This window comes from Poecile atricapillus, unplaced genomic scaffold (genome assembly GCF_030490865.1).
Source record: "Poecile atricapillus isolate bPoeAtr1 unplaced genomic scaffold, bPoeAtr1.hap1 scaffold_204, whole genome shotgun sequence".
Classification (NCBI taxonomy): Eukaryota; Metazoa; Chordata; class Aves; order Passeriformes; family Paridae; genus Poecile; species Poecile atricapillus.
Window position 1 is genome coordinate 39,634 of NW_026709027.1, and position 27,455 is coordinate 67,088.

General features: G+C 58.8%; 2 protein-coding genes across 2 annotated transcripts in view; one reads left to right on the forward strand and one right to left on the reverse strand.

Moving 5' to 3' along the window:
* Nucleotides 1-2,022, reverse strand: part of NCAPH2 (non-SMC condensin II complex subunit H2) — a 32,888-nt gene extending 30,866 nt beyond the window's left edge. The window contains exons 1-3 of the mRNA XM_058828668.1: nucleotides 1,902-2,022; nucleotides 1,720-1,821; nucleotides 115-170 (exon numbers count right to left, since the gene is read on the reverse strand). Coding sequence (XP_058684651.1) covers nucleotides 115-170; nucleotides 1,720-1,821; nucleotides 1,902-2,009 — 266 coding nt within the window. The 5' untranslated portion in view covers nucleotides 2,010-2,022. The remainder of the gene's footprint in view (nucleotides 1-114; nucleotides 171-1,719; nucleotides 1,822-1,901) is intronic.
* Nucleotides 2,023-4,298: 2,276 nt separating this feature from the next.
* On the forward strand, nucleotides 4,299-27,210 carry LMF2 (lipase maturation factor 2; the record flags this gene model as incomplete). The annotated part of the gene is made up of 9 exons (XM_058828669.1): nucleotides 4,299-4,432; nucleotides 10,414-10,670; nucleotides 12,074-12,102; nucleotides 15,177-15,373; nucleotides 21,192-21,370; nucleotides 23,393-23,531; nucleotides 25,330-25,458; nucleotides 26,917-26,984; nucleotides 27,104-27,210. Coding segments are annotated over exons 1-9 (1,208 nt in total), but the record flags the coding sequence as incomplete, so codon positions are not given.
* Between the last annotated feature and the right edge of the window lie 245 nt (nucleotides 27,211-27,455).

Below are 27,455 nucleotides of genomic sequence, written 5' to 3' on the forward strand. Positions count from 1 at the left end.
ATTCCATCCTGGGAAGGGAAAATTCCATCTGGGAAGGGAAAATTCCATCTGGGAAGGGAAAATTCCACTCAGGGAAGGGAAAAGGCCACTCAGGGAAGGGCAAAGGCCACTCACCTTTTGTTGGAGATGCCATCCAGTGTCTGGCAGACCAGCATGTAGAGATATTCCACCTGGAAAACAGCAGCTGGAGCTGGGAAAGGAGGGAGCAGCTCCTGGAAAAGCCTCCTCCCATCACGGACAACAATTCCATGGGGTTTTCCTGCTCTTTTCCAAGGCCAGGCTTGGGGGAAATCCCTGGAATTTGGAGCAGCCTGGGACAGTGGGAAGTGTCCCTGCCCCTGGTGGCACTGGAGGAGTTCTGTTCCCACCCAAAATCCGGGATTTTGTGCTGGGAAAATCCCAATTTCCCAGGATTTTGTGACAAAAGAAGATCTTATATCCCACCCTCAAGGAAAAAAACCCAGAGCAACAAAATTCCTGCTGTTCCCTGGGAACAAAACAGCCCAAAAATATCAAATTGGGAATTCCCTCCGTTCCCAGCAAGGGGAAGGGGAAATTCCAGCCAGGATTTGAAGGGAAGGGGGAATTGTGGGGTGAGCCCAGGGATTTGGGGGGGCTCAGAGCTGCTGGATCCGGGCTGGGAGCGGGATCTGGGGTGAGGATCCACTCAGGATTTGGGATTTGGGATGAGGATCCACTCAGGATTTGGGATTTGGGGTGAGGATCCACTCAGGATTTGGGATTTGGGGTGAGGATCCACTCAGGATGAGGATCCACTCAGGATTTGGGATGAGGATCCACTCAGGATTTGGGATTTGGGGTGAGGATCCACTCAGGATTTGGGATTTGGGGTGAGGATCCACTCAGGATTTGGGATTTGGGATGAGGATCCACTCAGGATTTGGGGTGAGGATCCACTCAGGATTTGGGGTGAGGATCCACTCAGGATTTGGGGTGAGGATCCACTCAGGATTTGGGGTGAGGATCCACTCAGGATTTGGGATTTGGGGTGAGGATCCACTCAGGATTTGGGATTTGGGCTGAGGATCCACTCAGGATTTGGGGTGAGGATCCACTCAGGATTTGGGATTTGGGATGAGGATCCACTCAGGATTTGGGATGAGGATCCACTCAGGATTTGGGGTGAGGATCCACTCAGGATTTGGGGTGAGGATCCACTCAGGATTTGGGATTTGGGGTGAGGATCCACTCAGGATTTGGGATTTGGGGTGAGGATCCACTCAGGATTTGGGATTTGGGATGAGGATCCACTCAGGATTTGGGATTTGGGGTGAGGATCCACTCAGGATTTGGGATTTGGGGTGAGGATCCACTCAGGATTTGGGATTTGGGATGAGGATCCACTCAGGATTTGGGGTGAGGATCCACTCAGGATTTGGGGTGAGGATCCACTCAGGATTTGGGGTGAGGATCCGCTCAGGATTTGGGGTGAGGATCCACTCAGGATTTGGGATTTGGGGTGAGGATCCACTCAGGATTTGGGGTGAGGATCCACTCAGGATTTGGGGTGAGGATCCCCTCAGGATTTGGGGTGAGGATCCACTCAGGATTTGGGATGAGGATCCACTCAGGATTTGGGGTGAGGATCCACTCAGGATTTGGGGTGAGGATCCCCTCAGGATTTGGGGTGAGGATCCACTCAGGATTTGGGATTTGGGGTGAGGATCCACTCAGGATTTGGGGTGAGGATCCGCTCACCTTCCTGCTGTAGATGCAGGCGGATCCCTGGATCAGCAGCGCCGCCTCCATGAAGTTCATGGTGGTTTTGCCGTTGTCGAAGGAAATGCAGATGTGATCCAGCTGGGAACGGCAGCGGGATCAGCCCCGAGGGGTGTGGGGGGGCTCAGGGATGATGAGGATGAAGGGGGACACCCCGATACCTCCTCCAGGTACTCCCCGAGCTGCGCCGCCACGTCCACCTCCCAGTTCTGGGTGAGGTCCCGGATGGGCTGCAGCAGGTGCAGGAAACGGGAATCCACCTCTTCCATGCTGGGATCACTCCTGGATCCGCTCTGGGGCAGGGATCCCACGGGGAATGGGGAGCTGGAGCTGGGGGAGTCACGGGGAGGCTGCGGGGAAACGGGGAGAGAGCAAAAGGGAAGGGTTTGGGGTGAGAAATGCACAGCCCAGTGCTGGCCCTGATTCCAGACTGATCCCAATTCCCAAACTGATCCCAATTCCTGATCCAAATTCCCTCACTGATCCCAAATCCCAATCCCAATTCCCAAACTGATCCCAATTCCCAAACTGATCCCAATTCCTGATCCAAATTCCCTCACTAATCCCAAATCCCAATCCCAATTCCCTCACTGATCCCATTCCCACAGTGATCCCAATTCCTGATCCAAATTCCCTCACTGATCCCAAATCCCAATCCCAATTCCCTCACTGATCCCAATTCCTAATCCAAATTCCCTCACTGATCCCAATTTCCTCACTGATCCAAATTCCTAATCCAAATTCCCTCACTGATCCCAAACCCACACTGATCCCAATTCCCTCACTGATCCCAAACCCTAGTCCAAATTCCCTCACTGATCCCAAATCCCAATCCCAATTCCCTCACTGATCCCAATTCCCTCACTGATCCCAATTCCCTCACTGATCTCAATTCCTAATCCCAATTCCCAATCCCAATTCCCACACTGATCCCAAATCCCTCACTGATCCCAATTCCCAATCCCAATTCCCACACTGATCCCAATTCCCAATCCCAATTCCCTCACTGACCCTAATTCCCAATCCCAATTCCCTCACTGATCCCAATTCCCACTCCCAAGCCTGGTGCTGTTTCTGCCCCTGGTCCTGATCCCAACCCTGATCCCTTTTCCTGATCCTGATCATTCCCTGATCCCATCCCTGATCCCGACCCCAATTCCCACCCCCAACTCTACCCCGATCCCGATCCCAACCCCGATCCCGATCCCAACCCTGATCCTAATCCCGATCCCAACCCTGATCCCAACCCTGCTCCTGATTCTGATCCCAACCCTGATCCCAATCCCAATCCCGATCCCCATCCAGACCCCGACCCCAATTCCCATCCCGATCCCTGCCCCAGCCCCGCTCTCAACCTCAGTCCCGATCCCGATCCAGATCCCGATCCTGATCCAAACCTCAATCCCAATCCTGATCCTGACCCCATTCCCAATCCTGATCCCAGTTCCGATCCCAATCCAAACCTCGGTCCCGATCCCGATCCCTCCCCGATCCCGCTCCTGATTCCAATCCCGATCCTGATCCCATCCAACCCTCAATCCCAATCCCAATCCAAACCTCGGTCCCAATCCTGATCCCTCCCCGATCCCGATCCCGCTCCTGATTCCGATCCCGATCCTGATCCCATCCAACCCTCAATCCCAATCCCAATCCAAACCTCGGTCTCAATCCCGATCCCATCCAACTCTCAGTCCTGATCCCATCTAGATCCCCGTCCCGATCCCGATCCCGCTCCCGATCCCCCATCCCGCTCCTGCTCCCGCTCCCGCTCCCGCTCCCCCTCCTGATCCCAAACCCTGATCCCGATCCCAGTCCCGCTCCCGATTCCCGATCCCAGTCCCAGTCCCGCTCCCGCTCCTGATCCCGATTCCAGTCCCGCTCCATTCCCGATCCCGATCCCGCTCCCGATCCCATCCCGATCCCATCCCGCTCCCGATCCCCCTCCCGATCCCGATCCCATCCCGATCCCGATCCCATCCCGCTCTCGATCCCATCCCGATCCCATCCCGATCTCGATCTCGATCCCGATCCCATCCCGCTCCCAGTCCCGCTCCCGATCCCATCCCGATCTCGATCCCGATCCGATCCCGATCCCGCTCCCGATCCCAATTCCCATCCAACCCTCACTCCCGATCCCGGTCCTGCTCCCGCTCCCGCTCCCGCTCCCGATCTCGATCCCGATCCCATCCAACTCTCAGTCCCGATCCCGGTCCCAGTCCGGCTCCCGCTCCCGATCCCTATCCCCGTTCCCATTCCCCATTCCCGCTCCATTCCCGCTCCCTCTCCCCGTCCCCATTCCCGTCCCCATTCCCGTTCCCTCTCCCCATTCCCGTCCCCATTCCCGTTCCCTCTCCCCATTCCCGTTCCCATTCCCGTTCCCTCTCCCCATTCCCGTTCCCATTCCCGCTCCCTATCCCCATTCCCGTTCCCATTCCCGCTCCCTATCATCTCCATTCCCTCTCACCGTCCCCTCGGCCCCTCCCGGTCGCCGCCGCCATTTTCGTCTTTCCCGCGCTCCGTTAACGCGCCGCGCGCGCTGATGGCGTCACGGCGCGTGTGACGTCACCGCCGCGCGCCGGCGGGGCCGGCATGGCGGGCATGGCGGAGGCGGCGGGGCCGCGGGCGCTGTTCCTGGGCGGGCTGGCCGCGGTGTACACCGCCGCCTTCGGATCCCTCTACCTGCAGATCCCCGGTACCGAGCCGGGGAAACCGCCACACGGCCGGGGGGAACCGGGGAACCGCCACACGGCCGCGGGGGAACCGGGGAACCGCCACACGGCCACGGGGGAACCGGGGAACCGCCACACGGCCACGGGGGAACCGGGAGTGGGGCTGGGATAGAGCTGGGGGAACCGGGGATAGGGCCGGGAGTGGGACCGGGAGAACCGGGACAGGTTCGGGAGAACCGGGGCAGGTTCGGTAATGGGACCGGGGGAATCGCGACAGGTTCGGGATGAGACCGGGAGAACCGGGACAGGTCCGGGAGAACCGGGGCAGGTCCGGGAGAACCGGGGCAGGTTCGGTAATGCGACCGGGAGAACCGGGACAGGTTCGGGAGAACCGGGGCAGGTCCGGGAGAACCGGGGCAGGTTCGGTAATGCGACCGGGAGAACCGGGACAGGTTCGGGAGAACCGGGGCAGGTCCGGGAGAACCGGGGCAGGTTCGGGATGAGGCCGGGAGAACCGAGGCAGGTCCTGGATGAGACCGGGGGAACCGGGACAGGTTCGGGAGCGGGACCGGGGGAACCGGGACAGGTTCGGTAATGGGACCGGGGGAACCGGGACAGGTTCGGGGGAACCGGGACAGGTTCGGGAGCTGGGAGAACCGGGACAGGTCCGGGAGCGGGACCGGGAGAACCGGGACAGGTTCGGTAATGCGACCGGGAGAACCGGGACAGGTTCGGTAATGCGACCGGGAGAACCGGGACAGGTTCGGTAATGCGACCGGGAGAACCGGGACAGGTTCGGGAGAACCGGGACAGGTTCGGGAATGGGACCGGGGGAACCGGGAGTGGAGCCGGGAGAACCGGGACAGGTTCGGGAGCGGAGCTGGGAGAACCGGGACAGGTTCGGTAATGGGACCGGGAGAACCGGGACAGGTCCGGGAGAACCGGGACAGGTTCGGGAGTGGGACCGGGAGAACCGGGGCAGGTTCGGGAGAACCGGGACAGGTCCGGGAGCGGAGCTGGGAGAACCGGGACAGGTTCGGGATGAGACCGGGGGAACCGGGACAGGTTCGGTAATGGGACCGGGAGAACCGGGACAGGTTCGGTAATGGGACCGGGAGAACCGGGACAGGTCCGGGAGAACCGGGGCAGGTTCGGTAATGGGACCGGGAGAACCGGGACAGGTCCGGGAGAACCGGGACAGGTTCGGGAGCGGGACCGGGAGAACCGGGACAGGTCTGAGAGTGAGACCGGGGGAACCGGGCCGGTACCGGGAGGAAATCCGGCGGAACCGGTCCCGGTCCAGCCGCCCAGGGTCCCGTCCCGCAGCCGCTCCGGTCTCTCCGTGTCCCCGGTACCGATTCCCCCCCCCGCCGCCTCCATCTCCCCGCTGCCCTCCCCGGGAACGGCTCCGCGGAGCTCCCGGTCCCGTTCCTGGCGGCTCCGCCACATCCCGGGCCCGGTCCCGGTCCCTTCCCCCGTTCCCGGTCCCTTCCCCGTCCCCGGCCCCGTTCCCGGTCGTTTCCGGTTGTTCCCGGTTGTTCCCGGTCCCGTTCCCGGTTGTTCCCGTTCCCGGTTGTTTCCCGGTTGTTCCCGGTTGTTTCCCGGTCATTCCCGGTCCCATTCCCGGTCGTTCCCGTTTGTTCCCGGTTGTTCCCGGTTTTTCCCGGTCCCGTTCCCGGTCCCGTTCCCGGTCCCGTTCCCGGTTGTTCCCGTTCCCGTTTGTTCCCGGTTGTTCCCGGTTGTTTCCCGGTCGTTCCCGGTCCCGTTCCCGGTCGTTCCCGGTCGTTTCCCGGTTGTTCCCGGTTGTTCCCGGTCCCGTTCCCGGTTGTTCCCAGTCCGTTCCCGGTCGTTCCCGGTTGTTCCCCGTTCCCGGTCGTTCCCGGTCCCATTCCCGGTCGTTCCCGTTTGTTCCCGGTCGTTCCCAGTCCTGTTCCCGGTTTTTCCCGGTCCCGTTCCCGGTCCCGTTCCCGGTCGTTCCCGGTCGTTTCCCGGTTGTTTCCCGGTTGTTCCCCATTCCTGTTCCCGGTCGTTCCCGGTCCCGTTCCCGCTTGTTCCCAGTTGTTCCCCGTTCCCGGTTGTTCCCGGTCGTTCCCGGTTGTTCCCAGTCCGTTCCCGGTTGTTCCCGGTCGTTCCCGGTTGTTCCCAGTCCGTTCCCGGTTGTTCCCGGTCGTTCCCGGTTGTTCCCAGTCCGTTCCCGGTTGTTCCCGGTTGTTCCCGGTCCTGTTCCCAGTCCCGTTCCCGGTTGTTCCCGTTCCCGGTTGTTCCCGTTCCCGGTTGTTCCCGTTCCCGGTTGTTCCCGTTCCCGGTTGTTCCCGGTTGTTTCCCGGTTGTTCCCCATTCCCGTTCCCGGCCGCTCCCCCGGGAATTCCCGGTGTTGCCGGCACAGCCCGGCTCCCGCAGCAGCCGCGGCTCCCGGAGGGGATCCCGGGAATACCGGGGTTTTTCCCTGGAATACCGGGGCTTTCCCTGGGAATACCGGGGATTTTCCGGGAATACCAGGGATTTTCTGGGAATACCGGGGATTTTCCGGGAATACCAGGGATTTTCTGGGAATACCGGGGATTTTCCGGGAATACCAGGGATTTTCTGGGAATACCGGGGATTTTCCGGGAGATGACAGAGGTTTTCCGGGAACACCGAGGTTTTCTGGGATTTTTCCCGTGATCACCGAGGTTTTTCCTGGGAATATCAGGATTTTTCTTGGGAGTGCTGAGGTTTTCCTGTGATCACTGAGGTTTTTTCAAGGAATACAGAGGTTTCCTGGGGTGATATTTGGATTTTTTCCTGGGAACACCAAGGTTTTTTCCCGGGAATACAGAAATTTTCCTGGGAACACCGATATTTTCTGGTGAACCCCAGGATATTCCCCATGACCACCTCTCTATTTTCCCGTGATCACCGAGGTTTTTCCTGTGAACACCGATATTTTCCTCTGAACACCAATGATTTTCCCATGAATACCGATATTTTCCTGGGAACACCAGGATTTTTCCTGGGAGTACTGATGTTTTTCCCATGATCACCGAGGTTTTTCCCGTGGAACACCAAAGTTTTTCCTGGGAATATCAGGATTTTTCTTGGGAGTGCTGAGGTTTTTCCCAGGAACACCGAGGTTTTCTGGAAACACCAGGATTTTTCCTGTGATCACCAAAGGTTTTCCTGGGAATATCAGGATTTTTCTTGGAAGTGCTGAGGTTTTCCTGGGAACACCGAGGTTTTCCCGGTGACCACTGATATTTCCCCGTGATCACCGAGGTTTTTCCTGGGAACACCGAGGTTTTTTCTGGGAATACAGAAATTTTCTGGGAATACCAGGATTTTTCCTGGGAGTACTGAGGTTCTTCCTGTGAACATTGAGGTTTTCTGGGGAACACCAGGATTTTCCTGTGATCACCGAGGTTTTTCCTGGGAACACCAAAGTTTTTCCTGGGAATATCAGGATTTTTCTTGGGAGTAATGAGGTTTTTCCCATGAACACCGATGTTTTTCCTGGGAACACCAAGGTTTTTTCCCGGGAATACAGAAATTTTCCTGGGAACACCGATATTTTCTGGTGAACCCCAGGATATTCCCCATGACCACCTCTCTATTTTCCCGTGATCACCGAGGTTTTTCCTGGCAACACCGATATTTTCTGGGATTTTTCCTGGGAGTACTGAGCTTTTTCCCGGGAACACCGATATTTTCCTCTGAACACCAATGATTTTCCCATGAATACCGATATTTTCCAGGGAACACCAGGATTTTTCCTGGGAGTACTGATGTTTTTCCCATGATCACCGAGGTTTTTCCTGTGATCACCGATATTTTCCCGTGAACACTGGGGTTTTTCCTGGGAACACCAATGTTTTCTGGGAAACCACAGATATTTTCCCCCTGAACCCCAATATTTCCCCCATGAACCCCAATATTTCCCCATGAACCCCAATATTTCCCCATGAACCCCAATATTTCCCCCTGAACCCCAATATTTCCTTATGAACCCCAATATTTCCTTATGAACCCCAATATTTCCCCCTGAACCCCAATATTTCCCCATGAACCCCAATGTTTTTCCCATGATCACCACTCTATTTTCCCGTGAACACCGAGGTTTTTCCTGTGAACCCCAATATTTTTCCCATGAACCCCAGTATTTCCCCCTGAACCCCAAACATTTCCCCATGAACCCCAATATTTCCCCCTGAACCCCAATATTTCCCCATGAACCCCAATATTTCCTTATGAACCCCAATATTTCCTTATGAGCCCCAATATTTCCCCCCTGAACCCCAAATATTTCCTTATAAACCCAATATTTCCCCCCTGAACCCCAATATTTCCCCCAGAACCCCAATATTTCCTTATGAACCCCAATGTTTTTCCCATGATCACCGCTCTATTTTCCCGTGAACACCGAGGTTTTTCCCGTGAACCCCAATATTTTTCCCATGAATTCCAGTGTTTTCTCCCATGAACCCCAATATTTCCTTATGAACCCCAATATTTTTCCCATGAACCCCAATGTTTTTCCCATTAACTCCAGTGTTTTTTCCCATGAATACCAATATTTCCCCATGAACCCCAGTATTTTTCCCATGAACACTGAGGTTTTTCCTGGGAACCCCAATGTTTTTCCCATGAACCCCAATATTTCCCCCCAGAACCCCAATATTTCCCCCAGAACCCCAATATTTCCCCCTGAACCCCAATATTTTTCCCATGAACCCCAATGTTTTTCCCATGATCACTGCTCTATTTTCCCATGAACATCGAGGTTTTTCCCGTGAACTCTGATATTTTTCCCATGAACCCCAATATTTTTCCCATGAATTCCAGTGTTTTTTCCCCTGAACCCCAATATTTCCCCCCTGAACCCCAATATTTCCCCCTGAACCCCAATATTTCCCCATGAACCCCAATATTTCCTTATGAACCCCAACATTTTTTTATGAACCCTGATGTTTTTCTCATGAACACCGAGGTTTTTTGTGGGAACACTGAGGTTTTCCCCATGAACCCCAATATTTTCCCATGAACCCCAATATTTTTCCCATGAACCCTGATATTTTTCCCATGAATTCCAGTGTTTTTTCCCATGAACCCCAATATTTCCCCCTGAACCCCAATATCTCCTTATGAACCCCAATATTTCCCCCAGAACCCAAATATTTCCTTATGAACCCCAATATTTTTCCCTGAACCCCAATATTTTTCCCATGAACACCGAGGTTTTTCGTGGGAACACTGAGGTTTTCCCCATGAACCCCAATATTTCCCCCATGAACCCCAATATTTTCCCCATGAACCCCAATGTTTTCCCCATGATCACCGCTCTATTTTCCCGTGAACACCGAGGTTTTTCCCATGAACCCCAATATTTTTCCCATGAACCCCAATATTTCCCCCCAGAACCCCAATATTTCCCCCAGAACCCCAATATTTCCTTATGAACCCCAATATTTTCCCCATGAACCCCAATGTTTTTCCCATGATCACCGTTCTATTCTCCCGTGAATTCCGATGTTTTTCCCATGAACCCCAATGTCTTTCCCATGAACCCCAATATTTCCCCCTGAACCCCAATATTTCCCCCCAGAACCCAAATATTTTCCCATGAACCCCAATATTTCCCCCTGAACCCCAATATTTCCTTATGAACCCTGATATTTCCCCATGAACCCCAATATTTCCCCATGAACCCCAGTATTTTTCCCATGAACACCGAGGTTTTTCCTGGGAACCCCAATACTTTTCCCATGAACCCTGATATTTTTCCCATGAACCCCAATATTTTTCCCATGAATTCCAGTGTTTTTTCCCCTGACCCCCAATATTTCCCCCTGAACCCCAATATTTCCCCGAGCCCAAATATTTCCCCCTGCACCCCAATATTTCCCCCTGAACCCCAATATTTCCCCTGCACCCCAATATTCCCCCAGAACCCCAATATTCCCCCAGCACCCCAGTATTTCCCCCTGACCCCCGATATTTCCCCTTCCAACCCCTCTATCTCCCGTTCCAGGTCTGTACGGTGCCGAGGGTCTCCTCCCAGCGGTGCGGCTGCTCCGGGAGCTGCCCGGGCAGGGTTTGTGGGAGCGGCTGCGGGGGTTCCCCACGCTGCTGTGGCTGTGTCCTCACCTGGGGCTGGACACGGAGCAGGGCATGGAGCTGCTGTGTGTGCTGGGAGTGCTGGGCTCCCTGGGGGCTCTGCTCTGCCCCTCCCTGCGCCACTGCCTGCTCTTCGCGCTGCTCAGGATGTTCTACCTGTCCTTGTACCAGGTATGGGGGTGCTGGGGGGTCCTGGGGGGTTCTGGGGGGTCTCTTCGCGCTCCTCAGGATGTTCTACCTGTCCCTGTGCCAGGTATGGGGGTCCTGGGGATCCTGGGGGGTACCAGGGGGTCCTGGGGGTCTCTCTGTGCTCCTCAGGATGTTCTACCTGTCCCTCTGCCAGGTATGGGGGTGCTGGGGGGTACCAGGGGGTCCTGGGGGGTCTCTTTGTGCTCCTCAGGATGTTCTACCTGTCCTTGTGCCAGGTATGGGGGAGCTGGGGGTCCTGGGGGCTCAGAGGGGTCCTGGGGGGTCCTGGGGGGTCTCTCTGTGCTCCTCAGGATGTTCTACCTGTCCTTGTACCAGGTGTGGGGGGTGCTGGGGGGTCTCTTTGTGCTCCTCAGGATGTTCTACCTGTCCTTGTACCAGGTATGGGGGAGCTGGGGGGTCCTGGGGGGTCCTGGGGGTCTCTTGGTGCTCCTCAGGGTGTTCTACCTGTCCCTCTGCCAGGTATGGGGGTGCTGGGGGGTGCTGGGGGTCCTGGGGGGTCTCTTTGTGCTCCTCAGGATGTTCTACCTGTCTCTGTACCAGGTATGGGGGTCCTGGGGGGTCCTGGGGGCTCAGGAGGGTGCTGGGGGGTACCAGGGGGTGCTGGGGGGTCTCTTTGTGCTCCTCAGGATGTTCTACCTGTCCTTGTACCAGGTATGGGGGTCCTGGGGGGTCCTGGGGGGTACCAAGGGGTGCTGGGGGATCTCTTTGTGCTCTTCAGGATGTTCTACCTGTCCCTCTGCCAGGTATGGGGGTCCTGGGGGCTCAAAGGGGTCCTGGGGGGTCTCTTCACGCTCCTCAGGATGTTCTACCTGTCCCTGTACCAGGTATGGGGGTGCTGGGGGGTTCTGGGGGGTCTCTGTGTGCTCCTCAGGATGTTCTACCTGTCCTTGTGCCAGGTATGGGGGTCCTGGGGGTCTCTTTGTGCTCCTCAGGATGTTCTGCCTGTCCCTCTGCCAGGTCTGGGGGTGCTGGGGGGTGCTGGGGGGTACCAGGGGGTCCTGGGGGGTCTCTTCGCGCTCCTCAGGATGTTCTGCCTGTCCCTGTGCCAGGTATGGGGGTCCTGGGGGGTCCTGGGGGCTCAGAGGGGTCCTGGGGGTTCTGGGGGGTCTCTTTGTGCTCCTCAGGGTGTTCTGCCTGTCCTTGTACCAGGTCTGGGGGTCCTGGGGGGTGCTGGGGGGTACCAGGGGGTCCTGGGGGGTCTCTTTGTGCTCCTCAGGATGTTCTACCTGTCCCTCTACCAGCTCAGGGGGTGCTGGGGGGCACTGGGGGGGTTTGGGGGTCCCTTCTCTCCCCCCAGTGCTGGGGAGGGGTCTGGGGGTGTTGCCCCCCCCCGGCTGAGCCCCCTCCCCTCTCCCCCTCCCCAGGTGGGCCAGGTGTTCCTGTACTTCCAGTGGTGAGTGAGACTGGGGGGCTCGGGGTGGGGGACAGGGACATGGGGGGCTCTGGGGACAGGGTGGGTGGCACTGGGGGGCTCTGGGGACAGGGACAGGGACATGGGGGGCTCTGGGGATGGGGACAGGGACAGGGACATGGGGGGCTCTGGGGACAGGGACGGGGGGGGCTCTGGGGACAGGGACAGGGACATGGGGGGCTCAGGGGACAGGGACAGGGACATGGGGGGCTCTGGGGACAGGGACGGGGGGGGCTCTGGGGACAGGGACAGGGACATGGGGGGCTCTGGGGACAGGGACATGGGGGGCTCTGGGGACAGGGACAGGGACATGGGGGGCTCTGGGGACAGGGACATGGGGAGCTCTGGGGACAGGGACAGGGACATGGGGGGCTCTGGGGACAGGGTGGGTGGCACTGGGGGGCTCTGGGGACAGGGACAGGGGATGGGGGGCTCTGGGGACAGGGACAGGGACATGGGGGACTCTGGGGACAGGGACATGGGGGGCTCTGGGGACAGGGACATGGGGGGCTCTGGGGACAGGGACAGGGGATGGGGGGCTCTGGGGACAGGGACATGGGGGGCTCTGGGGACAGCGACAGGGACAGGGACATGGGGGGCTCTGGGGACAGCGACAGGGACAGGGACATGGGGGGCTCTGGGGACAGCGACAGGGACAGGGACATGGGGGGCTCTGGTGACAGGGACAGGGACATGGGGGGCTCTGGGGACAGGGACAGGGGATGGGGGGCTCTGGGGACAGGGACATGGGGGGCTCTGGGGACGGGGACAGGGACAGGGACATGGGGGGCTCTGGGGACAGGGTCGGTGGCACTGGGGGCTCTGGGGACAGGGACAGGGGGTGTGGGGGGCTCTGGGGACAGGGTGGGTGGCACTGGGGACAGGGTGGGTGGCACTGGGGGCTCTGGGGACAAGGGCACATCAAGACAGGGGTCCCCAACCCCACACATGGGGCACAGCCGTGTCCCCAGCCCCAGCCCCAGGTGTCACCGTGTCCCCAGCCCCAGGGACAGGTGTCACTGTGTCCCCAGCCCCAGGGACAGGTGTGACAGTGTCCCCAGCCCCAGGGACAGGTGTCACTGTGTCCCCAGCCCCAGGGACAGGTGTCACCGTGTCCCCAGCCCCAGGGACAGGTGTGACAGTGTCCCCAGCCCCAGGGACAGGTGTCACTGTGTCCCCAGCCCCAGGGACAGGTGTCACTGTGTCCCCAGCCCCAGGGACAGGTGTCACCGTGTCCCCAGCCCCAGGGACAGGTGTCACCGTGTCCCCACACACAGATGTCCCCATGTCCCCAGCTGTCCCCAGATGTCCCCAGCTGTCCCCAGCTGTCCCCGTGTCCCCCCAGGGACAGCCTGCTGCTGGAGGCAGGGTCCAGATGTCCCCAGATGTCCCCAGATGTCCCCGTGTCCCCAGATGTCCCCAGATGTCCCCATGTCCCCAGCTGTCCCCAGGTGTCCCCATGTCCCCAGATGTCCCCAGATGTCCCCGTGTCCCCAGATGTCCCCAGACGTCCCCAGATGTCCCCATGTCCCCAGATGTCCCCCAGATGTCCCCAGATGTCCCCAGCTGTCCCCAGCTGTCCCCAGGTGTCCCCGTGTCCCCAGCTGTCCCCAGCTGTCCCCAGCTGTCCCCGTGTCCCCAGCTGTCCCCAGATGTCCCCCGATGTCCCCAGCTGTCCCCAGATGTCCCCCGATGTCCCCAGCTGTCCCCAGCTGTCCCCATGTCCCCAGGTGTCCCCAGCTGTCCCCAGCTGTCCCCGTGTCCCCAGCTGTCCCCAGATGTCCCCAGATGTCCCCAGCTGTCCCCAGCTGTCCCCATGTCCCCAGCTGTCCCCGTGTCCCCGTGTCCCCAGCTGTCCCCCGATGTCCCCAGCTGTCCCCGTGTCCCCAGCTGTCCCCAGCTGTCCCCAGATGTCCCCGTGTCCCCAGCTGTCCCCGTGTCCTCAGCTGTCCCCAGGTGTCCCCAGCTGTCCCCAGCTGTCCCCGTGTCCCCAGATGTCCCCAGCTGTCCCCAGGTGTCCCCAGCTGTCCCCGTGTCCCCAGCTGTCCCCAGCTGTCCCCAGCTGTCCCCAGCTGTCCCCGTGTCCCCAGCTGTCCCCATGTCCCCAGATGTCCCCAGATGTCCCCAGACATCCCCAGCTGTCCCCAGCTGTCCCCGTGTCCCCAGCTGTCCCCAGCTGTCCCCAGCTGTCCCCGTGTCCCCAGCTGTCCCCAGATGTCCCCGTGTCCCCAGCTGTCCCCCGATGTCCCCAGCTGTCCCCAGATGTCCCCAGATGTCCCCAGCTGTCCCCAGCTGTCCCCATGTCCCCAGCTGTCCCCGTGTCCCCGTGTCCCCAGCTGTCCCCCGATGTCCCCAGCTGTCCCCGTGTCCCCAGCTGTCCCCAGCTGTCCCCAGATGTCCCCGTGTCCCCAGCTGTCCCCGTGTCCTCAGCTGTCCCCAGGTGTCCCCAGCTGTCCCCAGCTGTCCCCGTGTCCCCAGATGTCCCCAGCTGTCCCCAGGTGTCCCCAGCTGTCCCCGTGTCCCCAGCTGTCCCCAGCTGTCCCCAGCTGTCCCCAGCTGTCCCCGTGTCCCCAGCTGTCCCCATGTCCCCAGATGTCCCCAGATGTCCCCAGACATCCCCAGCTGTCCCCAGCTGTCCCCGTGTCCCCAGCTGTCCCCAGCTGTCCCCAGCTGTCCCCGTGTCCCCAGCTGTCCCCAGATGTCCCCGTGTCCCCAGCTGTCCCCCGATGTCCCCAGCTGTCCCCAGATGTCCCCAGATGTCCCCAGCTGTCCCCAGCTGTCCCCATGTCCCCAGCTGTCCCCGTGTCCCCGTGTCCCCAGCTGTCCCCCGATGTCCCCAGCTGTCCCCGTGTCCCCAGCTGTCCCCAGCTGTCCCCAGATGTCCCCGTGTCCCCAGCTGTCCCCGTGTCCTCAGCTGTCCCCAGGTGTCCCCAGCTGTCCCCAGCTGTCCCCGTGTCCCCAGCTGTCCCCAGCTGTCCCCGTGTCCCCAGATGTCCCCGTGTCCCCAGCTGTCCCCATGTCCCCAGCTGTCCCCAGCTGTCCCCGTGTCCCCCCAGGGACAGCCTGCTGCTGGAGGCGGGGTTCCTGGCGGTGCTGGTGGCCCCGCTGAAGGTGCTGCCGGGGGGCACCCCGGGGTGGCAGCCCCAGCATGGGGTGCCCCTGTGGGGGGTGCGCTGGCTCCTCTTCCGCCTCCTCTTCCAGTCCGGGGTGGTGAAACTCAGCAGCCGCTGCCCCACCTGGTGGGGGCTCACAGGTGAGAGGGGGGCTTGGGGGGGCTTTGGGGGGCTTTGGGGGGGTCACAGGTGAGGGGGGGGCTTGGGGGGGCTCACAGGTGAGGGGGGGCAGGTTTGGGGGGGCTTTGGGGGGGCTCACAGGTGAGGGGGGGCTTTGGGGGGCTCACAGGTCAGGGGGGCTTGGGGGGCTTTGGGGGGCTCACAGGTCAGGGGGGCTTGGGGGGGTCACAGGTGAGGAGGGGCAGGTTTGGGGGGGCTTGGGGGGGTCACAGGTGAGGAGGGGGCAGGTTTGGGGGGGTCACAGGTCAGGGGGGCTTGGGGGGTCACAGGTGAGGGGGGGGCTTGGGGGGCTCACAGGTGAGGGGGGGCTTGGGGGGGCTTTGGGGGCTCATAGGTGAGGAGGGGGCTTTGGGGGCTCACAGGTGAGGAGGGGGCAGGTTTGGGGGGCTCACAGGTGAGAGGGGGGCTTGGGGGGTTTGGGGGGTCACAGGTGAGGAGGGGCCTTGGGGGGGCTTTGGGGGGGTCACAGGTGAGGAGGGGCTTGGGGGGGGCTTTGGGGGGGCTTTGGGGGGTCACAGGTGAGGGGGGGCCTTGGGGGGGTCACAGGTGGGGGGGGCTTGGGGGGGCTTTGGGGGGTCACAGGTGAGGGGGGGCAGGTTTGGGGGGTCACAGGTGAGGGGGGGGCAGGTTTGGGGGGGCTCACAGGTGAGGAGGGGCAGGTTTGGGGGGGCTTTGGGGGGGTCACAGGTGAGGAGGGGGCTTTGGGGGGGGCTTTGGGGGTCACAGGTGAGGAGGGGCTTGGGGGGTTTGGGGGGTCACAGGTGAGGAGGGGCAGGTTTGGGGGGCTCACAGGTGGGGGGGGGGCTTTGGGGGGTCACAGGTGAGGGGGGGGCTTGGGGGGGCTTTGGGGGGGCTCACAGGTGAGGAGGGGCAGGTTTGGGGGCTCACAGGTGAGGGGGCCTTGGGGGGCTCACAGGTGAGGGGGGGGGCAGGTTTGGGGGGGCTTTGGGGGGGTCACAGGTGAGGTGGGGGCTCACAGGTGAGGGGGGGCTCACAGGTGAGGGGGGGGGTTTGGGGGGGTCACAGGTGAGGGGGCCTTTGGGGGGGTCACAGGTGAGGAGGGGCAGGTTTGGGGGGGCTTTGGGGGGGTCACAGGTGAGGAGGGGCTTTGGGGGGCTTTGGGGGGCTCACAGGTGAGGGGGGGGCAGGTTTGGGGGGTCACAGGTGAGGAGGGGGCTTTGGGGGGGCTTTGGGGGGTCACAGGTGAGGGAGGATCTTTGGGGGTCTCACAGGTTTTGGGGTCTCACAGGTTTGGGGGTCTCACAGGTTTTGGGGTCTCAGGTTTTGGGGTCTCACAGGTTTGGGGGTCTCACAGGTTTGGGGGGGTCTCACAGGTTTGGGGGTCTCACAGGTTTGGGGGTCTCACAGGTTTGGGGGGGTCTCACAGGTTTGGGGGGGTCTCACAGGTTTTGGGGTCTCACAGGTTGGGGGGTCTCACAGGTTTGGGGGTCTCACAGGTTGGGGGGTCTCAGGTTTGGGGGTCTCACAGGTTGGGGGGTCTCAGGTTTGGGGTCTCACAGGTTTGGGGGTCTCACAGGTTTGGGGGTCTCAGGTTTTGGGGGTCTCAGGTTTGGGGGGGCTCAGGTTTGGGGGGGGTCTCACAGGTTTGGGGGTCTCACAGGTTTGGGGGTCTCACAGGTTTGGGGGGGTCTCACAGGTTTTGGGGGTCTCACAGGTTTGGGGGTCTCACAGGTTTGGGGGTCTCAGGTTTGGGGGTCTCACAGGTTTGGGGGGGCAGTTTTGGGGGGGTCTCACAGGTTTGGGGTCTCACAGGTTTGGGGGGCTCACAGGTTTGGGGGGCTCACAGGTTTGGGGGTCTCACAGGTTTGGGGTCTCGCAGGTTTGGGGGTCTCACAGGTTTGGGGGTCTCACAGGTTTGGGGGTCTCAGGTTTGGGGGTCTCAGGTTTTGGGGTCTCACAGGTTTGGGGTCTCGCAGGTTTGGGGGTCTCACAGGTTTGGGGGTCTCACAGGTTTGGGGGTCTCAGGTTTGGGGGTCTCACAGGTTTGGGGGGGGTCTCACAGGTTTGGGGGTCTCACAGGTTTTGGGGGTCTCAGGTTTTGGGGTCTCACAGGTTTGGGAGGCTCTCACAGGTTTGGGGGTCTCACAGGTGAGGAGGGGCAGGTTTTGGGGTCTCACAGGTTTGGGGGGCTCACAGGTTTGGGGGGGTCTCACAGGTTTGGGGGGGGCTCACAGGTTTGGGGGGCTCACAGGTTTGGGGGGGTCTCACAGGTTTGGGGGGGGCTCACAGGTTTGGGGTCTCACAGGTTTTGGGGGTCTCACAGGTTTGGGGGGGAAGGTTTGGGGGTCTCACAGGTTTTGGGGGGCTCACAGGTTTGGGGGTCTCAGGTTTGGGGGTCTCACAGGTTTGGGGGGGCCTCACAGGTTTGGGGGTCTCACAGGTTTGGGGGTCTCACAGGTTTGGGGGTCTCAGGTTTGGGGTCTCACAGGTTTGGGGGTCTCAGGTTTGGGGGTCTCAGGTTTTGGGGTCTCAGGTTTGGGGGGTCTCAGGTTTGGGGGTCTCAGGTTTGGGGGTCTCAGGTTTGGGGGTCTCAGGTTTGGGGGTCTCACAGGTTTGGGGGGGTCTCACAGGTTTGGGGGTCTCACAGGTTTTGGGGGTCTCAGGTTTTGGGGTCTCACAGGTTTGGGAGGCTCTCACAGGTTTTGGGGTCTCACAGGTTTGGGGGGTCTCACAGGTTTGGGGGGGTCTCACAGGTTTGGGGGGCTCACAGGTTTGGGGGGGTCTCACAGGTTTGGGGGGGGCTCACAGGTTTGGGGTCTCACAGGTTTTGGGGGTCTCACAGGTTTGGGGGGGAAGGTTTGGGGGTCTCACAGGTTTTGGGGGGCTCACAGGTTTGGGGGTCTCAGGTTTGGGGGTCTCACAGGTTTGGGGGTCTCAGGTTTGGGGGTCTCAGGTTTGGGGGGTCTCAGGTTTGGGGGTCTCAGGTTTGGGGGTCTCAGGTTTGGGGGTCTCAGGTTTGGGGGGGTCTCACAGGTTTTGGGGTCTCACAGGTTTGGGGGTCTCACAGGTTTGGGGGGTCTCAGGTTTGGGGGTCTCAGGTTTGGGGGTCTCAGGTTTGGGGGTCTCAGGTTTGGGGGGGTCTCACAGGTTTGGGGGTCTCACAGGTTTGGGGGGGGTCTCACAGGTTTGGGGGTCTCACAGGTTTGGGGGGTCTCACAGGTTTGGGGGTCTCACAGGTTTGGGGGTCTCAGGTTTGGGGGTCTCACAGGTTTGGGGGTCTCAGGTTTGGGGGGGCTCACAGGTTTGGGGGTCCTGCTGTTTGTCTGGAATCCCATGGAATTTTTTTGGGATCAGGTCAGGAATTAACCCAAATCCCATGGAATTTTTTGGGATCAGATGAGGAATTAACCCAAATCCCATGGAATTTTTTGGGAAGTGGATCATGGAAAGCCCCTCATGCCCCCCACCCCAATTCTGAATTCCAATTTAATTTGGATTAATTTGGATTAATTTGGATTATTCTGCAAGGAAAAATTTCCTTATTTAGTTCTGATTCTATTCCATGATGGGGAAAATATCAATTTCCTGGAATTCCATGGAATTTTTTGGGATCAGGTCAGGAATTAACCCAAATCCCATGGAATTTTTTTGGGATCAGGTGAGGAATTATCCCAAATTCCATGGAATTTTTTTGGGATGAGGAATTAACCCAAATCCCATGGAATATTTTTGGGATCAGGTCAGGAATTAACCCAAATCCCATGGAATTTTTGGGATCAGGTGAGGAATTAACCCAAATCCCATGGAATTTTTTTGGGATCAGATCAGGAATTAACCCAAATTCCATGGAATTTTTTGGGATCAGGTCAGGAATTATCCCAAATCCCATGGAATTTTTTTGGGATCAGATGAGGAATTAACCCAAATCCCATGGAATTTTTTTGGGATCAGGTCGGGAATTAACCCAAATCCCATGGAATTTTTGGGATCAGGTGAGGAATTAACCCAAATCCCATGGAATTTTTTTGGGATCAGATGAGGAATTAACCCAAATCCCATGGAATTTTTTGGGATCAGATGAGGAATTAACCCAAATCCCATGGAATTTTTTGGGATCAGATCAGGAATTAACCCAAATCCCATGGAATTTTTTTGGGATCAGATGAGGAATTAACCCAAATCCCATGGAATTTTTTGGGATCAGATCAGGAATTAACCCAAATCCCATGGAATTTTTTGGGATCAGATGAGGAATTAACCCAAATTCCATGGAATTTTTTGGGATCAGATGAGGAATTAACCCAAATCCCATGGAATTTTTGGGATTAGATCAGGAATTAACCCAAATCCCATGGAATATTTTTGGGATCAGATGAGGAATTAACCCAAATCCCATGGAATTTTTTGGGAAGTGGATCATGGAAAGCCCCTCATGCTCCCCACCCCAATTCTGAATTACAATTTAATTTGGATTAATTTGGATTAATTTGGATTAATTTGGATTAATTTGGATTATTCTGCAAGGAAAAATCTCCTTATTTAGTTCTGATTCTATTCCATGATGGGGAAAATATCAATTTCCTGGAATTCCATGGAATTTTTTGGGATCAGATGAGGAATTAACCCAAATCCCATGGAATTTTTTTGGGATCAGATGAGGAATTAACCCAAATCCCATGGAATTTTTTGGGATCAGATGAGGAATTAACCCAAATCCCATGGAATTTTTTTGGGATCAGATGAGGAATTAACCCAAATCCCATGGAATTTTTTGGGATCAGATGAGGAATTAACCCAAATCCCATGGAATTTTTTGGGAAGTGGATCATGGAAAGCCCCTTATGGCCCCCACCCCAATTCTGAATTCCAATTTAATTTGGATTAATTTGGATTATTCTGCAAGGAAAAATTTCCTTATTTAGTTCTGATTCTATTCCATGATGGGGAAAATATCAATTTCCTGGAATTCCATGGAATTTTTTGGGATCAGATGAGGAATTAACCCAAATCCCATGGAATTTTTTGGGATCAGGTCAGGAATTAACCCAAATTCCATGGAATTTTTTGGGGAAGTGGATCATGGACACACCTCATGCTCCCCACCCCAATTCTGAATTCCAATTTAATTTGGATTAATTTGGATTAATTTGGATTAATTTGGATTAATTTGGATTAATTTGGATTATTCTGCAAGGAAAAATTTCCTTATTTAGTTCTGATTCTATTCCATGATGGGGAAAATATCAATTTCCTGGAATTCCATGGAATTTTTTGGGATCAGATGAGGAATTAACCCAAATTCCATGGAATTTTTTTGGGATCAGGTGAGGAATTAACCCAAATCCCAGGAATTTTTTTGGGATCAGATGAGGAATTAACCCAAATTCCATGGAATTTTTTGGGATCAGATGAGGAATTAACCCAAATCCCATGGAATTTTTTGGGAAGTGGATCATGGAAAGCCCCTCATGCCCCCCACCCCAATTCTGAATTACAATTTAATTTGGATTAATTTGGATTATTCTGCAAGGAAAAATTTCCTTATTTAGTTCTGATTCTATTCCATGATGGGGAAAATATCAATTTCAGGAATTCCATGGAATTTTTGGGATCAGATGAGGAATTAACCCAAATCCCATGGAATTTTTTGGGATTAGATGAGGAATTAACCCAAATCCCATGGAATTTTTTTGGGATCAGATGAGGAATTAACCCAAATCCCATGGAATTTTTTTGGGATCAGATGAGGAATTAACCCAAATCCCATGGAATTTTTTTGGGATCAGATGAGGAATTAACCCTTTCTTTGCCCCCCAGCTCTCACCCATCACTTTGAGAGTCAGTGTTTGCCCACCCCGGGGGCGTGGCTGGCTCACCAGCTGCCCCTGTGGCTACTGAAGCTGGCTGTGGTGGCCACCTTGGTGATCGAGGTGGCCGTGCCCCTCCTCTTCCTCGCCCCCCTGCGCCGCCTGCGCCTCTGGGCCTTCTACTGCCAGGTGGGACTGGGGGTGCTCCTGGGTTTGGGGGGGGGCCGGGGGGGGGTGGGGGACACCGGGGAGGGGTTTTTGGGGGTTTTTTTGGGGTTTTTGGGGTTTTTTGGGGGGGGGTTGGGTTTTTTTGGGGTTTTTTTGGGGTTTTGAGGGGTTTTTTGGGGGTGTTTTGGGGTTTTTTGGGGGTTTTTTGGGGGGTTTTTTGGGGGGGTTTTGGGTTTTTTTGGGGGTTTTTTGGGAGGTTTTGGGGTTTTTTGGGGGTGTTTTGGGGTTTTTTGGGGGTTTTGGGGGGGGGTTGGGTTTTTTTGGGGTTTTGGGGATTTTTTGGGGGGGGTTTTGGGGGGGTTTTGGGCTTTTTTGGGGTTTTTTGGGGGGGTTTTGGGGTTTTTTGGGGGGGTTTTGGGGTTTTTTGGGGGTTTTGGGGGGGGGTTGGGTTTTTTTGGGGTTTTGGGGCTTTTTTGGGTTTTTTTGGGTTTTTTTGGGGTTTTGGGGATTTTTTAGGGGGGGTTTTGGGGGGTTGGGTTTTTTTGGGGTTTGGGGGGTTTTTTGGGGGGGGGTTGGGGGGGTTTTGGGTTTTTGGGGGGGTTTTGGGTTTTTTTGGGGGTTTTTTGGGGGGGTTTTGGGGTTTTTTTGGGGGGGTTTTGGGCTTTTTTGGGGGTTTTTGGGGGAGGGTTTGGGTTTTTTGGGGGTTTTTTTTGGGTTTTGGGGTTTTTTTGGGGTTTTGGGGGGGGTTGGGGGGGTTTTGGGTTTTTTTTGGGTTTTTGGGGGGGTTTTGGGGTTTTTTGGGGGGGTTTTGGGCTTTTTTGGGGGTTTTGGGGGGGGTTCGGTTTTTTTGGGGTTTTTTGGGGGGTTTTTTGGGTTTTTTGGGTTTTTTTGGGGGGGGTTGGGGGTTTTTTGGGGGTTTTGGGGGGTTTTTTGGGGGGGTTTTTTGGGGGGGTTTTTTGGGGGGGGTTTTGGGGTTTTTTTGGGGGTTTTTTGGGGGGTCCTGTGGTGGTGGGTGACACCGTGGAGGGTTTTTTGGGGGGTCTTCTGGGTGTTTTGGGGGTTTTGGGTTTTTTGGGGGGGGTTTAGGGTTTTTTGGGGGTTTTTTGGGGGGTTTGGGGGGATTTTGGGCTTTTTTGGGTTTTTGGGGGGGTTTTTGGGTTTTTTGGGGGTTGTTGGGGGTGGGTTTGTGGTGCTGGTGGGGTGGTGTGGGGAGTTTGGTGGTTCATGTTGTGCCAGGGGGTCCCCAGGGGGCTGGGTCCTCACTCTGTGGGTGCTGGGGACATCCAGGGGGGTGTCCCCATCCTGTGTCCCCTGTCCCTCACCCCATGACCCCCTCCCACCCCTCTCTGTGTTTGGGGGCCCCAGGGGGTCCCCAGGGTGCTGGGTCCTCACTTTGGGTGCTGGGGACATCTGGGGGGGTGTCCCTGTCCTGTGTCCCCTGTCCCCCACCCCATGAGCCCCTCCCACCCCTCTCTGTGTTTGGGGGTCCCCAGGGGGTCTCAGGGGGTCTCAGGGAGTCCCAGGGGGTCTCAGTGGGCTGGGTCATCGTTCTGTGGGTGCTGGGGACATCCAGGGGGGTGTCCCCATCCTGTGTCCCCTGTCCCCCACCCCATGACCCCCTCCCACCCCTCTCTGTGTTTGGGGGGTCCCCAGAGGGTTCCAGGGTGCTGGGTCCTCACTCTGTGGGTGCTGGGGACATCCGGGGGGGTGTCCCTGTCCTGTGTCCTCTGTCCCCCACCCCATGACCCCCTCCCACCCCTCTCTGTGTTTGGGGGTCCCCAGGGGGGTCCCAGGGGGTCCCCAGGGTGCTGGGTCCTCACTTTGGGTGCTGGGGACATCTGAGGGGGGTGTCCCCATCCTGTGTCCCCTGTCCCCCACCCCATGACCCCCTCCCACCCCTCTCTGTGTTTGGGGGTCCCCAGGGGGGTCCCTGCAGCTCTGTCCCCCTCCCTGGGACACAGGAGGTGACCCCACCCCCATTGGGGTGTACCCGTGACACCCCCAGACCCCCAAAAACCTGTGTCCACCCCCCCCCTCCCCCAGGTGCTGCTGCAGACCCTCATCATCCTCACGGGGAACTACAACTTCTTCAACGCGCTGACCATCGTGCTGTGCTTCTCCCTGCTGGACCAGCAGCACCTGCAGCTCTGGATGGGCCGGGCCCGCCGCCCCCACGGCCCCCGTGAGACCCCCGGGCATGGGGAGGGGATGGGGGGGGCTGGGGGGGATCCACAGGGGGGGGGAAAGCTGGGAATGGATGGGGAGGGGATGGGGGGGGATGGGGGGGATCCATGGGGGATGGGAAATCTGGGAATGTGTGGGGAGGGGGTCCCATGGGATCCATGGGGGCTGGGAAATCTGGGAATGGATGGGGAGGGGCTGGGGAGGGGATGGGGGGGATCCATGGGATCCATGGGGGATGGGAAATCTGGGAATGGATGGGGAGGGAAGGGGGTCCTGTGGGGGGAAATTTGGGAATGGATGGGGAGGGGCTGGGGGGGAATCCATGGGGGGGAAATCTGGGAATGGATGGGGAGGGGTTGGGGGGTCCCATGGGATCCACAGGGGGGGGAAATCTGGGAATGGATGGGGAGGGGGTCCCATGGGATCCACAGGGGGTGGGAAAGCTGGGGATGGATGGGGAGGGGCTGGGGAGGGGCTGGGGGTCCCATGGGATCCACAGGGGGGGGAAATCTGGGAATGGATGGGGAGGGGGTCCCATGGGATCCACAGGGTGGGGGAAATCTGGGAATGTGTGGGATGGGGTGGGGGTCCCATGGGATCCACAGGGGATGGGAAACATGGGAATGGATGGGATGGGATGGGATGGGGGGTCCCATGGGATCCACAGGGGATGGGAAATGTGGGAATGGATGGGGAGGGGGTCCCATGGGATCCATGGGGGGGAAATCTGGGAATGGATGGGGAGGGGCTGGGGAGGGGCTGGGGGGTCCCATGGGATCCACAGGAGGGGGGAAATCTGGGAATGGATGGGGAGGGAAGGGGGTCCTGTGGGATCCACAGGAGGGGGGAAATCTGGGAATGTGTGGGATGGGGTGGGGGTCCCATGGGATCCACAGGGGATGGGAAATCTGGGAATGGATGGGGAGGGGCTGGGGGGTCCCATGGGATCCACAGGGGATGGGAAATGTGGGAATGGATGGGGAAGGGGTCCCATGGGATCCACAGGAGGGGGAAATCTGGGAATGGATGGGATGGGGTGGGGGTCCTGTGGGATCCACAGGGAGGGGAAATCTGGGAATGGATGGGGAGGGGCTGGGGGGGGGGCTGGGAGGGATCCACAGGAGGGGGGAAATCTGGGAATGGATGGGATGGGGGTCCCATGGGATCCATGGGGGGGGGAAATGTGGGAATGGATGAGATGGGGCTGTGGAGGGGCTGGGGTGGGGTGGGGGTCCCATGGGATCCATGGGGGCTGGGAAATCTGGGAATGGATGGGATGGGGGTCCCAGGGTGATCCCAGGGTGGCCCCAGGGCCGTTCTGGGGGTCCCAGGGTGGCCCCAGGGCCGTTCTGGGGGTCCCAGGGTGGCCCCAGGGCTGTTCTGAGGGTCTCAGGGTGACCCCAGGGTGGCCCCAGGGCCGTTCTGGGGGTCCCAGGCAGGCTCTGAGCCCCGCTCCATCCCCAGGGTGGCCCCAGGGCTGTTCTGGGGGTCCCAGGGTGATCCCAGGGTGACCCCAGGGCTGTTCTGGGGGTCCCAGGGTGATCCCAGGGTGACCCCAGGGCTGTTCTGGGGGTCCCAGGGTGACCCCAGGGCCGTTCTGAGGGTCTCAGGGTGACCCCAGGGTGACCCCAGGGCCGTTCTGGGGGTCCCAGGGTGGCCTCAGGGCTGTTCTGGGGGTCCCAGGGTGACCCCAGGGTGACCCCAGGGCCGTTCTGGGGGTCCCAGGGTGACCCCAGGGTGGCCCCAGGGCCGTTCTGGGGGTCCCAGGCAGGCTCTGAGCCCCCCTCCATCCCCAGGGTGGCCCCCCAGGCCGGGCTGGCTCCTGGCCCGGCTGCTGGAGGTGGCCACACTCGGGGCGCTGCTGCTGGGAACCGCGCGCTGCTTCGGCCTCAGGGTGCACGGGGGAGTGCTGGAGGCAAACGTGGGTGAGTGAGGGTGAGGATGAGTGTGAGTGTGAGTGTGAGCTGTGCTGAGTGTCAGTGTGAGTGTGAGTGTGAGTGTGAGCTGTGCTGAGTGTCAGTGTGAGTGTGAGTGTGTGTGAGCTGTGCTGAGTGTCAGTGTGAGCTGTGGGAGTGCTGGAGGCAAACGTGGGTGAGTGAGGATGAGGGTGAGGGTGAGTGTGAGTGAGAGTGTGAGTGAGAGTGTGAGTGTGAGTGTGAGTGTGAGTGTGAGTGTGAGTGAGAGTGTGAGTGTGAGTGTGTGAATGTCAGTGTGAGCTGTGGGAGTGCTGGAGGCAAACGTGGGTGAGTGAGGATGAGGGTGAGGGTGAGTGTGAGTGTGAGTGTGAGTGTGAGTGTGAGTGTGAGTGTGAGTGTGAGCTGTGGGAGTGCTGGAGGCAAACGTGGGTGAGTGAGGGTGTGAGGGTGAGTGAGAGTGTGAGTGTCAGTGTGAGTGTGAGAGTGAGTGAGCTGTGCTGAGTGTGAGTGTGAGTGTGAGTGTGAGCTGTGCTGAGTGTGAGTGTGAGTGTGAGTGTGAGCTGTGCTGAGTGTCAGTGTGAGTGTGAGTGTGTGTGAGCTGTGCTGAGTGTCAGTGTGAGCTGTGGGAGTGCTGGAGGCAAACGTGGGTGAGTGAGGATGAGTGAGGGTGAGGGTGAGTGTGAGTGTGTGTGAGCTGTGGGGAGTGTGAGTGTGAGTGTGAGTGTGTGAATGTCAGTGTGAGTGTGAGTGTGAGTGTGTGAATGTCAGTGTGAGTGTGAGTGTGAGTGTGTGAATGTCAGTGTGAGTGTGAGTGTGAGTGTGTCAGTGTGAGCTGTGGGAGTGCTGGAGGCGAACGTGGGTGAGTGAGGGTGAGGATGAGTGTGAGTGTGAGAGTGAGTGTGAGTGTGAGTGTGAGTGTGAGTGAGAGTGAGAGTGAGTGTGAGTGAGTGAGAGTGAGTGTGAGTGAGTGTGAGTGTGAGTGTGAGTGTGAGTGAGAGTGAGTGAGTGTGAGTGTGAGTGTGAGTGAGTGTGAGTGTGAGTGTGAAGATCTGTGGGGCTGATCCTGATCTATGGGGCTGGGTGTGAGTGTGAGTGTGATCTGTGGTGAGTGTGAGTGTGATCTGTGGGGCTGATCCTGATCTATGGGGCTGTCTGTGACCCCTGTGGCTGCCCCTGATCCCCACTGTGCCCCCTCCCATTGGGCTGGGACCCCCCCCCGGGGCTCCCTGACCCCCCGGGCCCCCCCCCTGTGACCCCCAGAGCCCCCCCAGAGCCCCCTGTGACCCCCTGGGCCCCCCTGTGACCCCCAGAGCACCCCCAGAGTCCCCCTGTGACCCCCCCAGAGCCCCCCCAGAGCCCCCCAGAGCCCCCTGTGACCCCCAGACCCCCCCAGACCCCCCCAGAGCCCCTGTGACCCCCAGACCCCCCCAGACCCCCCCTGACCCTCTTGACCCCCTTTCCCCACAGCTTTCACCCACCACGAGTTCAGCTCCTGGCTGGACACGGTGACACTGCCACTGCTGGGGGTGGCCTGGGTCCCCTCCTGTGACCCCTCCTGTGACCCCCTGTGACCCCCTGTGACCCCCAGACCCCCCCAGAGCCCCCCCTGACCCCCCCAGACCCCCCCTGACCCCCATCCCATCGCTTCCCACAGCTTTCACCCCACCACGAGTTCAGCTCCTGGCTGGACACGGTGACACTGCCACTGCTGGGGGTGGCCTTCCTGTCCCTGTCCTGGGAGATCCTGGTGGCCCTGTACCGGTCTGTGGGGGGCTCGGGGGGTCTGGGGGGGCTCTGGGGGGGTCTGGGGGGGCTCTGGGGGTCTGGGGGGGCTCTGGGGGTCACAGGGGGGCTCTGGGGTGATCCCCGGGGGTTTGGGAGGGGGCTCTGGGGTGTCCCTGTACCGGTCTGTGGGGGTCTCTGGGGGTCTGGGGGGGCTCTGGGGGGTCACAGGGGGGCTCTGGGGGGTCTCTGGGGGTCACAGGGGGTCTCTGGGGGTCACAGGG